This window comes from Marmota marmota, unplaced genomic scaffold, assembly GCF_001458135.2.
Source record: "Marmota marmota marmota unplaced genomic scaffold, marMar, whole genome shotgun sequence".
In the NCBI taxonomy this organism is placed as follows: Eukaryota; Metazoa; Chordata; class Mammalia; order Rodentia; family Sciuridae; genus Marmota; species Marmota marmota.
Genome location: NW_025999853.1, coordinates 829935 through 844648, shown reverse-complemented (window position 1 = coordinate 844648; position 14714 = coordinate 829935). Strand labels below are relative to the sequence as shown.

General features: G+C 51.9%; 1 protein-coding gene across 5 annotated transcripts; it reads right to left on the bottom strand.

Moving 5' to 3' along the window:
- Positions 1-4310: 4310 nt before the first annotated feature.
- Ankrd54 (ankyrin repeat domain 54) lies at positions 4311-14714 on the bottom strand. 5 transcript variants are annotated; one of them, XM_048801646.1, is made up of 8 exons: positions 14687-14714; positions 12442-12489; positions 9284-9377; positions 6851-6922; positions 6295-6342; positions 6096-6220; positions 5807-5914; positions 4311-5435 (listed from the first exon to the last, which is right to left on the bottom strand). In XM_048801646.1, the coding sequence occupies exons 2-8, from the start codon at positions 12460-12462 to the stop codon at positions 5361-5363; spliced, it is 543 nt and encodes a 180-aa protein (XP_048657603.1). In that variant the 5' UTR covers positions 12463-12489; positions 14687-14714; the 3' UTR covers positions 4311-5360. The 5 variants fall into 5 exon arrangements, with proteins under 5 accessions (XP_048657603.1, XP_048657592.1, XP_048657589.1 ...); XM_048801635.1 differs by lacking the exon at positions 14687-14714 and adding an exon at positions 11574-11708 and having other exon boundaries at positions 6851-6917; positions 9284-9382; positions 12442-12468; XM_048801632.1 differs by lacking the exon at positions 14687-14714 and adding an exon at positions 11574-11708 and having other exon boundaries at positions 12442-12468.

Below are 14714 nucleotides of genomic sequence, written 5' to 3'. Positions count from 1 at the left end.
CCGTGTAGCGACCATGGCAGGGCTACCCTTGACCCTGGCTAGAGCAGGTAAGGGGAGGGCCCTGGAACAGCCTTGTTAAGCAGCCCTGCTGTGGCTGGCAGGAACAGGGCCATTTATTAGCCTGGAGGCGTGGACCTGGGAAACAAATACCAATTAACCACCCTGAAGTTCTCCATTAATGAACAGCAGTGCCTCAGCCCTGATGAAGGCCTCATTTGTGAGCCGCTGGCTGCATGCAGAATGGTGTGGGTGGGGGGCAGGCGGAGCACAGGTGAAGCTGTTTCTGGTTTAAGGACTCCAGCTGTTGGGCTGAGCTTTTTTTTTGGGCACTGGATATTGAACTCAGGGGCCCTCAACCACTGAGCCGCATCTCCAGCCCTGTTTTGTGTTTTACTTAGAGACAGGGTCTCACTGAGTTGCTTAGCGCCTGGCCGTTGCTGAAGCTGGTCTTTGAACAACTCATGATCCTCTGTCTCAGCCTCCTGAGCCACTGAGATTGCCCGTGTGTGCCACGCACCCAGCTAATATTTAATTTTTAATTTTAATTGTGCAAATAAATAGAAATGGAAAACTACATTCAAATCAGCTGTGAGGGAAGGGCAAGTCCTGAACAGAACTCCATGAAAACCCAGAAGAGCCGCTCCCTGGAGGCATGAAGGAAGTGGGACACCACCGGGAGGGGCTCTCGGCCTCCAGAGAAGCCCAGGCCCACAGGTCTCCCCTCCAGCCACAGGTGAGGTGCAAGGAGGGCCATGGGTGTGTGGGGGCGGGGCTGCTGGCTACTGGGAGCCTGGTTCAGGAGTCCTCAAGGTCAGTTCCTTTCTTAGGAAACAAGGATGAGTCCAAAATGCCTGGGTGACACTTGAGGCACAGGCAGGGGACCACATCCCCAGGTCTTTTATATTTTATTTTGCAACAGGGTCTCCATAAGTTGCCAACTTAGCCTTGAACTTGGGATTCTCCTGCCTCAGCCACCCAAGTAGCTGGGATTCCAGGCGAGGGCCACATGCCCAGCCTGAGGCATTTGCTTGGTACCAAGTTAAGTGGCCTGTGTAGTGGGGGTGAGGCTGCAGCAGGAGAAAGAGAGTCAGCACCAGGGTGCAGTGCCTCTGGGTGCTCCGCGGTCCTCTGGTGGTCGTGATGCTGGGAAGCTCTGGCTCAGGGAACCTGGGCCTGGGAGGCCAGCTCAGAGCCAGGACCGTGTGGGGGAAGCACTGGCTTTGGAGCCATGCTCTGTTGGGATCCTGGCTTCTGCACTTTGTAGCCATGACTTCCCTGGGTCTCAGTGACCTGCAGAATTGAGCTCTGACTGAGCAGAGTCTTATCAGAGGCGCTGGGGATCCTTCACCTGGGGGCTCCCTGTCTGTTCATCCTTATCCCATGGAGGCCCTTGAGTCCAACTGAGGAGATTCAACCCATCGCCTCTGCCCACTGGGCAGATCTACCCCCAAATGCCTGTGTGACATGGACCAACCTCCTGGGCTTCCAAAGCCACAGAAATTTGCCAAGTTCACATGGGTCAGAGTGACTGCTCTGTGGGCACAGCACAAGAGAGTCCTGGAGTCCTCATCTGGGGTGCCAGGCAAGACCCCTTTACCAGCCCCCTTTACCTACCTGCCCGGCCTGTTTTCTACTTACAGAAGCTGGTCACATCTTCTTGCAGGCCCCAAGGTCCAGTGTGAGCTTCGGGGCTAGCATGGGAGCTAGGGGCTGTAATACCCAGAGCGAGGGACTTTTTTTTTGGGGGGGGGTACTGGGATGTGAACCCAGGGGCACTTAAACCACTGAGCCACATCCCAGCCCCTTTTTAATATTTTGTTTAGAGACAGGGTCTCCCTGAGTTGCTCAGCCTTGCTAAGTTACTGAGGCTGGCTTTGAACTCACAATCCCCCTGCCCCAGCCTCCAGAGCCACTGGGGTTATAGGTGTGCACCCCAGGCCTGGTGAGGGACTTTGTTGGGATTACCCCAGACATCATCGGCCTCCTTACCCCAGGGTGGACTCCATGTCTGATGCGGTCTGGGGAGCAGACTGTTCTGGTGGGGAGGACTTTCTCAAGGGGGGCTTTACCCCAGACTGAGGTCACAGCCAGAGCTGGAGCATTGGGTACCTGCTCTGGGGTAAGGATGCATCTAGCCCCCAGGGTGGAGGTGACAGCCTGCCTTATCTGCTTTTTGCCTGTGGAGAAACTTCAGACCTCAGGACCTAGCCAGCCTCTCAGCCTACTGGGTACCTAGGCCTGGCTCAGACTGTCCCTTCTCCCACCTACCAAAGATCATCAGGGACCACTCCAGATCCAGCCCAGCTCCATCACCTCATATCATCCTCTTTCCCTAGGTGACAAGGTGCCTGCCTTGTCCCCTGAGTATGGGGTGTCATGTGCTCAGGGAAGGGTCAGACCCTCCCTGTCTGGGAACACTGAATGATCACAGAGACAGGGATTCACTTAGCACAGTCCAACAGTCCCCACCAAGTATGTCCCAGAAGCACTGGGGACCCTGGGATTTGGAAACCTGGCAGAAGGAATGCTCAACCTGGCCCAGGCACCTCTGCCTGACCTCAAGCCAGTTCCTTTCTCTCTTTCTTCCAAGATGGAGGATACATAAAATAGTGACAACATCTTATTGCAAATATTAAACCAAAGGGCTTGGATAAAGGGCAGAGTAACTCAACAAACGTCACCCTGCATGTGAGCAAATGTCCCCCTGCGTGTGAGAGGGCTCTAGAGGCCAACATGGTGGAAACAGTGGGGACTTCGGGGTGGATCAGGTTCTAGCTCCAGCAACCTGGTGGGGTGACCCTGGCAAACCTGCTTCCCTCTAAGCGGCAGCAAGGCCACCTGGAGCAAGGCCAGCTAGCACACAGGGCTCACACGGGTGACCCAGGGCGTGTGAGGCAGTCTTCACCGGAGGGGGCTCAGCTCCTGCGGAGCTCCTTTCTGCTCCACCCACTGCCATGAGGGCAGCAGCTGCAGAGCTGGCAACCAACTAACTGTGAGGACACCCTCCGCCGGCCGCGTGCTCTCCTGCCCGCCCTGCCCAGCACTCGGGACCACTTGGGTGTTTTCTGACTCACTCCAGTGTCTGGAGCCGACTTCATCTGGCTGGTTTTTCAGACAGATTTGAAGTTATCGGAAATATCCTGGCTGGGATATTTCTGGCAAGGCTGGTCAGCTGGCTGGTGAGTGTTTAATGACTGACTTATCAGGCCCTCTGTCACCGTCTGCATGGCTTGTGGCTGGAAGGGGTGGGACAGTGACAGGTGTTGCCTTGGCTCTCCGCCGCCTGGGGCTCCGGGTGGAAGATGCAGCAGGAGGTCTGCCCTGGTGTCCCTGCTGGGCCTGGCTTGTCAGGGCCCAGGACTGTGAGGGGTCAGTCAGGCTGTCCTGGGAACGTGCCCAGTCTCCTGGGGCAGTCTCGCGGTCCTAGCACACGCGACTCTGCAGGTACAAGGTGGTGTCACTGGTCTCAGGCCTGTCTGTCCAGCCTACAGGAGGGCTCGTGCCTTCCTAAGGGCCCCCTAACTGAACTCCTGCACCTGAAGTTCAGCGGCCTTTGTGCTTCAACTCTGCGGAATGGTCAGAGGAGGAGGGGGGAGGAGGCCTAGAGAAGCTGGGACCAAGAAAGGGCCCCGCTGATCGAGGTCCACTCCCTCTTGCCCTGCCCACCCTGAGCCATGGCCAAGGTCCAAGGGGAGCCCCTGGAAAAAGGCAAGCTCACTGCAGAGTGTCACCTGACTGTAGAAGGGAGAAAGGCCACTCCCACCAAGACTTGACCCCTGGATTCGCACTGTGCTCGCAGCAGCCTGAGATCCATGGAAACCTAGTGTTCCCCCTCCCCCCCGCATCCCCTCCTGGGGACCGCAGCACCCCGACTCCCTGGCCTTGCCAACACGGGCTTTGGCTTCTCCTCCCACAGCTTGCTGGGGGCAACCCTGGGCTTGGCCAGTACCTCACACCCCTTTTCTCCAGGGTCTGAGGAGCAGCTGAGTCCTAGAGTTCAATTCAGACCTGAAGCACACCAAGCTGGGGCCTCTGAAAGTCGTCAGGGCTTCTAATCTGGCAAGAGGGCAAGTGGGCAGGCCAGACGAGCTGTGGCCTGATCATCTGAAGTTGTGGCCAAATGCCTCCTTGGAGGGGGCAGGCCAAGGGGTCTTTGGTTTCCTTACAGCAGATCCCTGCCTTGAGGGGCCCTGCCTGTGCCTGTCCACAGTGGGGTGGGGCCTGGAGGATGAAGCCCTCTGGGGTTTGCTGAGCCTCGGCTACAGCCTACAGCACTGGTGTGCCGGGACCCCACAGCAAGTCACACACACTGAGCAAAGAATGCAAATTTATTCTCTTATAGTTCTGGAGGCTGGAATCTAAAATCAGTCTCACTGAATTAAAGTCCAGGTGTCAGCAGCGCCATCCTTCTGGAAGTCTGGGGGACAGTCCATGGCTTCTGGAGGTGGCCTGCATTCCTTGGCTTGTGACTCCTTCTCGACTCCTTCCCTCTTCAACGTCCTGCTTCCGTCAGCACACCCACTTGCTCTCACCTCCTGCTTCCCTCTTCCAAGGGTCTCTGTGATGGTACCCGGCCCACCTGGGTGGTCTGGGATCACTGCTCTCGGTAAAGACCCTGGACTTCATTGCACCCACGAAACCTGTCTGCAGGCTCCTGACCTGAGGCCTGGGCACCTTGGGTTACCATCAGCTTAGGACAACCAGGCTGCAGAGCCGTCTTACCTTCCTGGTGTTTCAGTGACCGAGAGGGCAAGGAGTGGAGATTTTTTGCTCTGGGTTCGGCAGGGTCCTTCCTAACCTTGTTGGATGTCACCAACCCTCTGTTCCAACCAGAGAACTCCCTGCACTGTCTCCTTGAAAGTTGGGATGAGCCTAAACCTAAGCACCAGAAAAAGGTACAGGGACAGACAAGGGCCCCCATGGAGCCTGCTGGCAGGGGGTGCCTGAGGGTGCCTGCCCCAAGTCAGCTAACGGCAACAAGCCCTAGGCTGGGAAGGTGCATAGAGAAGGCTCGGCCTCGGGGCCGGACAGGGCCCCGGGAGGCCCTGGGATGCGTGAGGCCCACCAGGACAGCACGAAGGGCCAGCGTGTGCGTGTGGCTGCAGAGCTGGCTGGTGCTGTGGGAGCTGGAGCAGCAGCTAGGGGCTGTGGTCCCGGCCCGCAGAGATGGGACAGAGACTATGGTTGGGAGCAGTTCTGAGGTGGTGGGGAGAACATTTCTGCCCCTGGCCTCTGAGGGCGAGGGCAAGGTCCTCACCAGAGAAGTGTAGCGCAAAGTCCCAGAAACCCAGCTTTTCTTTGTAATGAGAGATCAGAGGGGCGGGGGGCAGTGGCAGAGCAGGAAGCGGGGGCCTCCCTCGCTACCTCCTCTCCATGTTCTGCATCTGCAAACTGAGGGAGGTGAAGCTGGCCAGGAGGTCGGTCACTTCATCCACCTGTAGGAGGAGACCCAGGCTCTGGTCCAGGTGCCAGGCTCCCTGGCCTCCCCGTACCACAGGCTCCGCCCCGGGCATGCCTTTCCTCCCAGGGCACCTGGAGGCTTCTCTTGACTATGGAATAATTTACCAAGGGCTTGATCCTTGACACTAGGTGGCCTCAGGCTGCCACCAAGAGCATGGCTGGGGAACACATCCCAGCCATTGCACCTTCAAAGGAAGGGGACGAGGCTGGGAGGGGCATGGCAGGCTGTGACCACAGGCACAGCCTCTCTCTGATACGAGGGTCTGGCGGCCTTGGAGCAGGGCTGGACTAGGGCTGGACTGGCGTCAAGGCTGTCACACCCGGCTGGACCGCTAAGGGTGCTCACCTGCTCTTTGGTGCTCGTCATCTGGAGGCGGGTGCAGAGGTCGTCCAGCCGCTCCCGCTGTTCGTGCCGCCCCAGGCGCTCCAGGTACTCCCTCAGCATGTGGATGATCTGGAAGAGGGGGGCCGGCTGAGCCACCTGGCACCCTCGACCTGGGTTCTGCTGCCAAAGGCACAGCAGAGCAGGAGCCTTCTGGGGCTAACTCGAGATGATCAGGGGCCCGGAGGCCAGAGGCAGGGTGTCTGTGGCGAGCAAGGCCTTGCACAGGGCTTGCGCAGGGCCTTGGACTCACCTGCTTCACCTCTAGCCGCACAGCCTCCAGGCACTGGGAATGGCCCTCCTGTAGGATGTTCAGCTTCGACTTGGCCAGGTGCAGGGGCGTGCGGCCAGCTCGGTCCAGGGCATCCACACGGGCTCCTGGGGGGAGAGGCAGAGGTGAGCACACTGGGGGTGAGGGTGAGGGAGGAGGGGCAGGAGAGGGGACCACATACCTCCTCGTAGCAGTGTGGTGATGACAGGGACATGGTTGGTGCAGGCCGCTGAGGAGGAACAGAGACGTCAGAGCGGGAGCACTGAGTGCAGGGGTCAGGGCTGTGGCTCCAAGTGAGCCTGTGCCAAGCTGTAGCTCCCACGAGGTGTCCCCAGGGCAGCCGACGGGCAGCACTCGGCAATCCAGCCCACCTCCCTCCCTGTGCGGCTGGGGAAACTGAGGCCTCACAAGCCACAAGTCAGTAGCAAGGCCAGAGCGAGGCCAAGGCCTCCCGACACTCCCACAGGTGCTGCTGGCAGGTCAAGGCTGCTACATGGGCTCTGCCAAGGGCACCGCCAACTGCAGAGGGATTGGATGGTCTACGGAAGACAGGCTGCTGGGAAGTGGGGCCTGGACGCTCAGGTTGTTCCCTGATGCTGGGAGCCAGCAGGACCCCAGACCCTCCATCTCAGGAGCATGTCTGTGCTACACAGGGTCTTTATTGTTCTTCTTCTTAGTTACAAGTGACAGTAGGATGTATTTTAATACAGGTGTCTTGAAGACACTTGAGGACTTACCCAGGTGCAGCGGCGTGTTTCCCAGCCCGTCTCGCTGGTTGGGGTCGGCCCCGTGGTCCAGGAGCAGCTGCACTAGAAACAGGAAAACCCAGGGAGCTGTCAGCGGCTTCTCCGCCCCGGACCAGTCCCCTCGGCTGGCTGAGTCTCGCTCAGTGCGGGATGCTGAATTTGTAAACCCGGTTCCCAATGTCGTTTCATTCATTCATTTTATCACCACTCAATGGGGTTCACGTGCAGGACCCTCAGATCCGGGAACTCAAGATCCCAGGAGGGCCCCTTAGCACACACAAGTGCAAGGGGGCTATTTTTAGGGGTCAGGAAGTTACTAGAGAAGGCTGCCCACGTCATTTTCTTCTCCTCCCTTGACCAAGTGCCATAGTGAGAAATAGGCCAACTGAGGATGCTGAACTCAGTAAATGACATCCCCTCTTGACAGTCTCGGGTCACCTCAGGGGTGCCTGTGGTATTGCCAGGGTTTGCCAGTTACCCTACTGGATACTCAGGAAGGTCAACTGGGTCCAGGACATTGTGTGGGAGCACTGGACTGAGCCTCACACCATACACAAAAACTAATTCCAGAGGTACCACAGACCTAACTGTGAGAGGTGGAATAGCCTGGCTTCTAGAAGAAAACCAGAGAATATCTTCATGACCCTGGGATAGGCTAAGATTTTGTAAAAATCACAAAAATACTAAACATAACAAAACAAAAGACTGATCAACTAGATTCGTTAAAATTAAGAACTTGTGTTCATTAAAAGATACCACTCAGGGCTGGGGATGTGGCTCAAGAGGTAGCGCGCTCGCCTGGCATGCGTGCGGCCCAGGTTCTATCCTCAGCACCACATACAAACAAAGATGTTGTGTCCGCCAAAAACTAATAAAATAAAATAAAATTAAAAAAAAAAAAAAAGATACCACTCATGGCTGGGGATATAGCTCTGTAGGTAGTGGTATGTGCTATGTGCATGCTTGTGTTCCTAGAAACTTGGGAGGCTGAGGCAGGAGGATCACAAGTTCAAGGCTAGCCTCTCCAACTTAGGGAGACCCTATCTCAAAATAAACAGTAAAAAGTGCTAGGGATATAACTTGGTGATAAAGCACCTGGGTTCAATCCTAATACCTACCCATCCCCCCAAAAAAGATACCACTCATAGAAGGGAAAGGTAAACTCAGAGAGAAGGGCACTAATAGTGGATACATATCTAGAATATAGAAAGAATGCCTAAAAATTTTAAAATAAAATTATAATCACTTTTTAAAAATGCCGAGAATAAAATTTCATATAAAAATGTCTAAACTTGGGGCTGGGGATGTGGCTCAAGAGGTAGCGCGCTCGCCTGGCATGCGTGCAGCCCGGGTTCGATCCTCAGCACCACATACAAACAAAGATGTTGTGTCCGCCGATAACTAAAAAATAAATATTAAAATATTCTCTCTCTCTCTCTCTCTCTCTAAAAAAAAAAATGTCTAAACTTGTTTAGAAAACAGACAAAAATACTTGAACAGATGCTTCACATGAGAGGACCTACAAATGGCCAGTAAATACATAAGGAGGTGCTCGATATCACTGGTCAGCAGGGAAATGCAAATTAAACCACTGTGAGCTGTTAAAATTTAAAAAGAACTGGCAGTAAGCATGGGGAGGGAGGGAGACAATGTGGGACACTGCTGGCAGGAGGGGAAGGGGGGCTGGGACGTCCACTTTAGGGAAGAGTTTGGTACGTCCACCCTGGTGCTTCCACTCCCTCTCCAGGGCTTGCACCCCGCAGAGTCAAGCAGCGAATGCAAGTCCAAGAATGTCTGCGGCAGCTTTATTCTCTATTGCCCAGACCTGGAAACCATGCACATGTCCCTCAACAGACAGGTGAACTGGGGAAGAGCACACAGCCAGGTAGTAACCAGAACAAGAAAGGACAAGTTACTGACCCGCACAACATTTGTGCCTGGATGAACCGCCCCATGTAACTTTGATTGAGGGTGTGTCCAGAGGAGGGCCAGCTGTGTGCTTCTGTTCATATGAAATTCAAAAGCAGCCCAGCCCAGACGGCAGGGAACGGGGTCTAGACAGGGTGAGAGCCTGGTGGGATCTAGACAGGGTGTGGGGCTGCCAGGAGCTGAGACAGCTGATGACTGGACAGGGGTGGACACGGCACGGTTCATTGTTTGAAGCTGCGCCACATTTAAAACCAAAAACAGCCGTCCTGCTACCTCCCTGAGGAAAGCTGCCAGTTGTCTAGGGCTCTGTCCCCGCCAGCGGACTCCTCCCTCAGAGTCACTCATGGTCCTTCCCCATCTGGCAGTGCTGGTTCCACAGGTGAAGGGGCAGGGGGCTGTGGTGCCAGGTTCCTTCCTGTCCGGTTCTCCCTGTAGCCCCGCTGTGCAGGCGGCAGCTTCCCCCACTGCCCAGTCCCAGGCCCTCCCAGGACTCACCAATCTGGTCATTGCCGTTACAGGAGGCAAAGTGGAGAGCCGTGCGGCCCTTGTCGTCAGCTGCACAGGGATCGGTGCCATCTTCCAGCAGCTGCTGCACTGACACCACCAGGGTGGGGAGGAAGGGGACAGCAGCAGTGTTAGCTGAGCTTCAGTCTCCAGCGGGGGGACAGCAGCGCTGGGGTCCCTCCAGACAGTGCTTAGGGCCTTGCTAAAATATCTGAGGCTGGCCCTGAGCTTGCAGCCCTCTTGCCTCAGCCTCCTAAGTATTGGGATTACAGGTGTGTGCGACTACACCTGGTGAGATATTTGCATTTTGATAAAACAAATGGTTACACAGACTATGTTTATAATATACAAAATATTATGTGGGCTACAAAAAAGTGTACATAGCCGTTTTAAACCCGTAAAGAAATTTTTTTTTTTTTTTTTTTTTAGTTTTAGGTGGACACAATATCTTTATTTTATTTTTATGTGGTGTTGAGGATCGAACCCAGTGCCTTGCGCATGCCAGGCGGGCATACTACCACTTGAGCCACATCCCCAGCCCCCAAAAAGAAAATTTCTATGCACAGGAAAAGGGACTGGACAGATACCAACAAAATATTTTTATTTATTATTTATTTTTTTAGTTGTAGTTGGACACAATACCTGTATTTTATTATTTATATTGAACCCAGTGCCTCACATGTGCTAGGCAAGCGCTCTACCTGAGCCACAATCCTGGCCACCATAAAAAATGAACAGGGTGTGTGTGTGTGTGTGTGTATGCACGCGCACGCACTGCTGGGGTTGTGGCTCTGCAGTAGAGCACTCACCTCGCACGTGTGAGACCCTGGGTTCGATCCTCAGCACCACATAAAAATAAATAAGCAAAATAAAGATATTAAAAAAAAAAATGAACAGCAGGGCTGGGGCTATAGCTTATGTAAAGCATCTGCCTTGCATGTGTGTGAGGCACTGGGTTTGATCCTCAGCACCACATAAAAATAAATAAAGATATTGTGTGTCCATCTACAACTAACAAAATATATATATGAAAAAAGAAAAATTATAAAAAAAATGAACAGCAATCAGATCCATTGCTAACAGTATGGATATTTTTCTTGTATGTTTTTATAACTTCCGAAACATTTTAAGTGCAGCTGTTATTTTCATCCTCAACATACTTTAAGTGATCAGGAACTCATAGAAAATCATTTATGACTTGACAATAACAACAGGATATAAACTGTATGTTCATTATAATTGTTAAATTTTATAAAACCCAACATGTTCAGAACGAACAGAAATGCTCACCATAAATGCCATGAAAATGATGGTGAGCCAGGCGCAGTGGTGCAAACGGTAATCCCAGCCCAGAGGCTGAGGCAGGAGAGTCACAAGTTCAAATCCAGTCTCAGCAATTTAGCAAGGCCCTAAGCAACTTAGCAAGACCCTGTCTCTAAATACGATATTAAAAAAAAAAAAAAAAGGGCTGGGATTGTAGCTCAGTGGTGGAGCGTTTGCCTAGCACGTGTGAGGCGCTGGATTCAATCCTCAGCACCACATAAAAATAAATAAATTAAATAAAGATATTGTGGTATTGTGTCTGTCTACAACTAAAAAGAAGGGTGGGGGCTGGGGATGTGGCTCAGTGGTTGAGTGCCCCTGGGTTTAATCCCTGGTACCAAAAAAAAAAAGTAATGGTGAAAAACACCATTGAGTCCTTCAGGTAAATCTAACAGGCTCTGAATGGAAAATTACAGAATTTCTATCAAAGTACTAAAACCACCTGATTTAAGATAGACTGAACTTTCTGTGGGAGGTGAGTGTTATTAAACATTCTCTGGTCATACACTGGAGATATTAAAAACACAATGGTTACTGTTTTTCATTGAGGAACTATCTTAGGTTGCTGCTTGAATATTCCAAAATATTAAAGTTCATGGAAAAAAGACCAAAGTGAAGAGAGTTGAAACCCCTCCAGTTGCTAGACCTGCCGACCACTGCTGTGCCAGAAGCAGGGGGAGAGTCTGAAGCCCATTGGGCAACACCTGCCCTCACCCCTGCTGCGAGTGGGCGCCTGTGACCCACAGTTCGTCATCGGTGCTCACAGTTGAGCTGCTGACCACAGCATCCTACCACCAAAGCAGAATGATGTGCAGAATAATGGTCCCCCAAGATGCCCCATTCTAATTCTTAGAATTTGTAGATGTTAGGTGTCCAAAAGGACTTTGCATATTTGACCAAGGCTGAGGACCTTGAGATGCAGGGATTATCTTGGATTATCCAGGTCTAATCTAATCACCTGTGAGTCCTTAAAATCAGAATCTTCCCCTGCTTCAAGCATCAGAGAACCTGCAGGGTTAGAAGGACTCTTCTTAGCTGGAGTTGGAGACAGTAGAAGAGACTTCAAAGCAAGGACCGTAGGGGCCCCCAGGAGCTGGAAAAGTCAGCGAAACACGTTTTCCCCAGAACCTCTGGAAAGAGATGCAGCCCAGCTGGCACCAGATTTTAGCCTGGTCAGTGAGACCCTGTTGGACTGCTGACCTATGGAGTTACATGAAAATACATTCATGTGGCTTAAGCCACTACATTTGGGTACTCTGTTAAAGCAGATAGAAAACTAATGCACCACTTTCCCCTGACTCACAGGGAGAATTAAGCCAGTGGACACAGTTAACTTCTTCTGTCCTAGAAGCTGTCTAGATGCCTTCCACGCTGCTGCTGCTGCCGCCACCACCTAGTGAATGCAGGAGAGCAGTCCCCTGAGTCCTGTGAGGGCCCTGCCCACGCCTTGTCAACCACACAAGTTGATCTGAGGACCAGAGTCTCATGGAGCAGCTGGAGGTGGCAGATGGCACCTGGCAGGTAAGTTCACTCCTATTAGCCTGAAGTTCAAAAGCTCTTGCTGAGAGTTGTGCTGGGTGCAAAAGCAGACGTGGTCCCCAGCAACAGGGGACCCACAGGTCCAAGATGCCATGATCAGGCGGTTCCAGGTGACAAGGAGCAAGGGGAGTGAGTACTTAAGCTGTCTTACTTTCTTCAAAATGACTACAAAGCCAGAGAACGAATAACAGGCCAACTGGCGGCGTCTTCCCAGGTTTTGATTCCTGGCCCTTCCCCTCCCCAGCAGCCCACAGGTCCCTGGAGCTGGACCCACAGTACACACTCACCTGTTTCCACATCGTTGGCATTGGCAGAGTCCCTCAGTCTCTTCAAAGCTGTGACGAGAATAAGAAATGCCCATTAAAAAAAAAAGTCATGACTTACAAGGAGGGCTTACTAGTTCTATTCCTCCTTAATTCACCCTTTAACCACCACAGTATCTAAAGGAAACAGCCAGGCGCAGTGGCGCATGCCTGTAATTCCAGAAGCTCAGGAGGCTAAGGCAGGAGGATCTCGAGTTCAAAGCCAGCCTCAGCAATTTAGTGAAACCCTAAGTAACTCAGAAAGACCCTGTCTCTAAATAAAATATAAAAAAGGCTGGGTGTGTGGCCCAGTGGTTAAGGGCCCCTGAGTTCAATTCCTAGTAACAAAAAGAAAAAAAAAAAAAAAAGGAAGTAAAGGTGCCAGGGTACACAACACCACACGGGGAACAAGGAGAAACTTGAACCGCACCTCAGCCACAGCAAAGGCCACTTTGTGTAGCAATTCTGACTTTTGGGTTTGACCTTGAGTGAGCTGGTTAACACCCCACGGCCTTTCCTCATTCTATCATCTGAAAAACAAGGGTGAGTTGCCCTGCCAGCTCAAAATGGCTGCAAATGCAAAATGAGGTGATTTACATGGAAGTTCTTGGGAACTGACTATACCAATCATCTTCTATTCCCCTCCCCAAACAGGTCATTCCCAATGACTTACCTAAATTTGGTAATTCCAAATGGAAACATACTCCCCTTTAATGATACTACTTCTATATTAGAGCTAATAGAAATCAATGCCTTCATCATCAGAGAAATGATCGAAAAATTGCAACTCAGATATAACAAATCCTTACATCCATGTAGTACCTCATAATATATATAGCTCCTTTTTTTTTTGGTACCAGGGATGGAACCTAGAAGCACTTAACCACTGGGCCACATTCCCAGCCCCCTTTTATTTTTTTATTTTATTTTTAAAATATTTATTTTTTAGTTGTAGTTGGACACGATAATCTTCATTTTATTTTATGTGGTGCTGAGGATCAAACCCAGGGTCTTGCACGTGCTAGGCGAGCACTCTACCACTGAGCCACAACCCCAGCCCCTATTTTTTATTTTAAGACAGGGTCTCACTGGGTTGGTTAGGGCCTGGCTAAGTTGCTAAGGCCGGCCTCGAACTTGCAATTCTCTTGCCTCAGACTCCATGTCACTGGGATTACAGGTGTGCACCACCATGTCCCGCATTTTAATTTTCACAACACCAACAAATGGGTTAATCATAGTTTGTTTGAGGAGATCCTAAATATCGATATTATTACTATCTCAGGACCTGGTTTCAGTGTCATTCATAAAAGGTAGAAGACAATATGGTAGACATCTGAGAGCGGGAGTTTTCAGTGTGATTGACCTGGGTTCTAATATCAGCACATGCACTTTCTACGTGACCTGGAGGAAGACAATTTCTCTGATCCTCATCACTAAAATGGTCACAATTTCTGTTTCTCAAAGAGTTCTAGTGAGGATTACAAAGAATCAGTCAAGAGGGTATATCTGATCTAATACATCTCATTGTGAAGATAAGAAAGTCAAATGGTCAGAGGATTTAGGGCTGGGGATATAGCTCAGTTGGTAGAGTGCTTGCCTCACATGCACAAGGCCCTGCGTTCAATCCCCAGCACCAAACACACACACACACACAAAATATAGGATTTAGGAGCCAGGATGTACTCAGTGGTAGATGTAGACAGCCTGCCTCAAGACATTCGGTACCTTACTTGGCTCTTGCAACATTCCTGTAAAGCAGGTATTATACCCATTTTACACATGGAAAACCGAGGCTGGAAAGGCCTGTAGTTTCCCCAAAAGGCTGAGTGTGGTAGAGGAGTCTGTGCACTTAAGCAAGCAGGTACAACCTAGCTATAGGCTCTAGCCTCCCCTCTCTCTGATGATGAAAGTATTCTCAGAATCCCGTATTATTATCTACTAATAAAACCCGCAGTCGTGGAAAATCTCTTCTCAGGAATTATAAAGTGCGGGGAGTCTGGAGAGACCGGCTCCGAGCAGGAAGACTTTTTTTAGAAAAAGTCCTTAGCAGCTATACTAATTATTATCACTGAAAGGAGACCAAAGGGTCACCCTGGGCTCTAAGCCAGCCGTCGGAGGACTCCAAGCTGCCGGAAAGGGGGAGTCGGAGGTCGGTTCTAAGGGGCCAGTAACTCGCGCCAGGTCCCCCGCGACGAGCGGCTGGGCAGAGCCGGCCGCTCGCGCCGCTCACCGTGCACCTCCTTGCCGGTGGGCCCGAG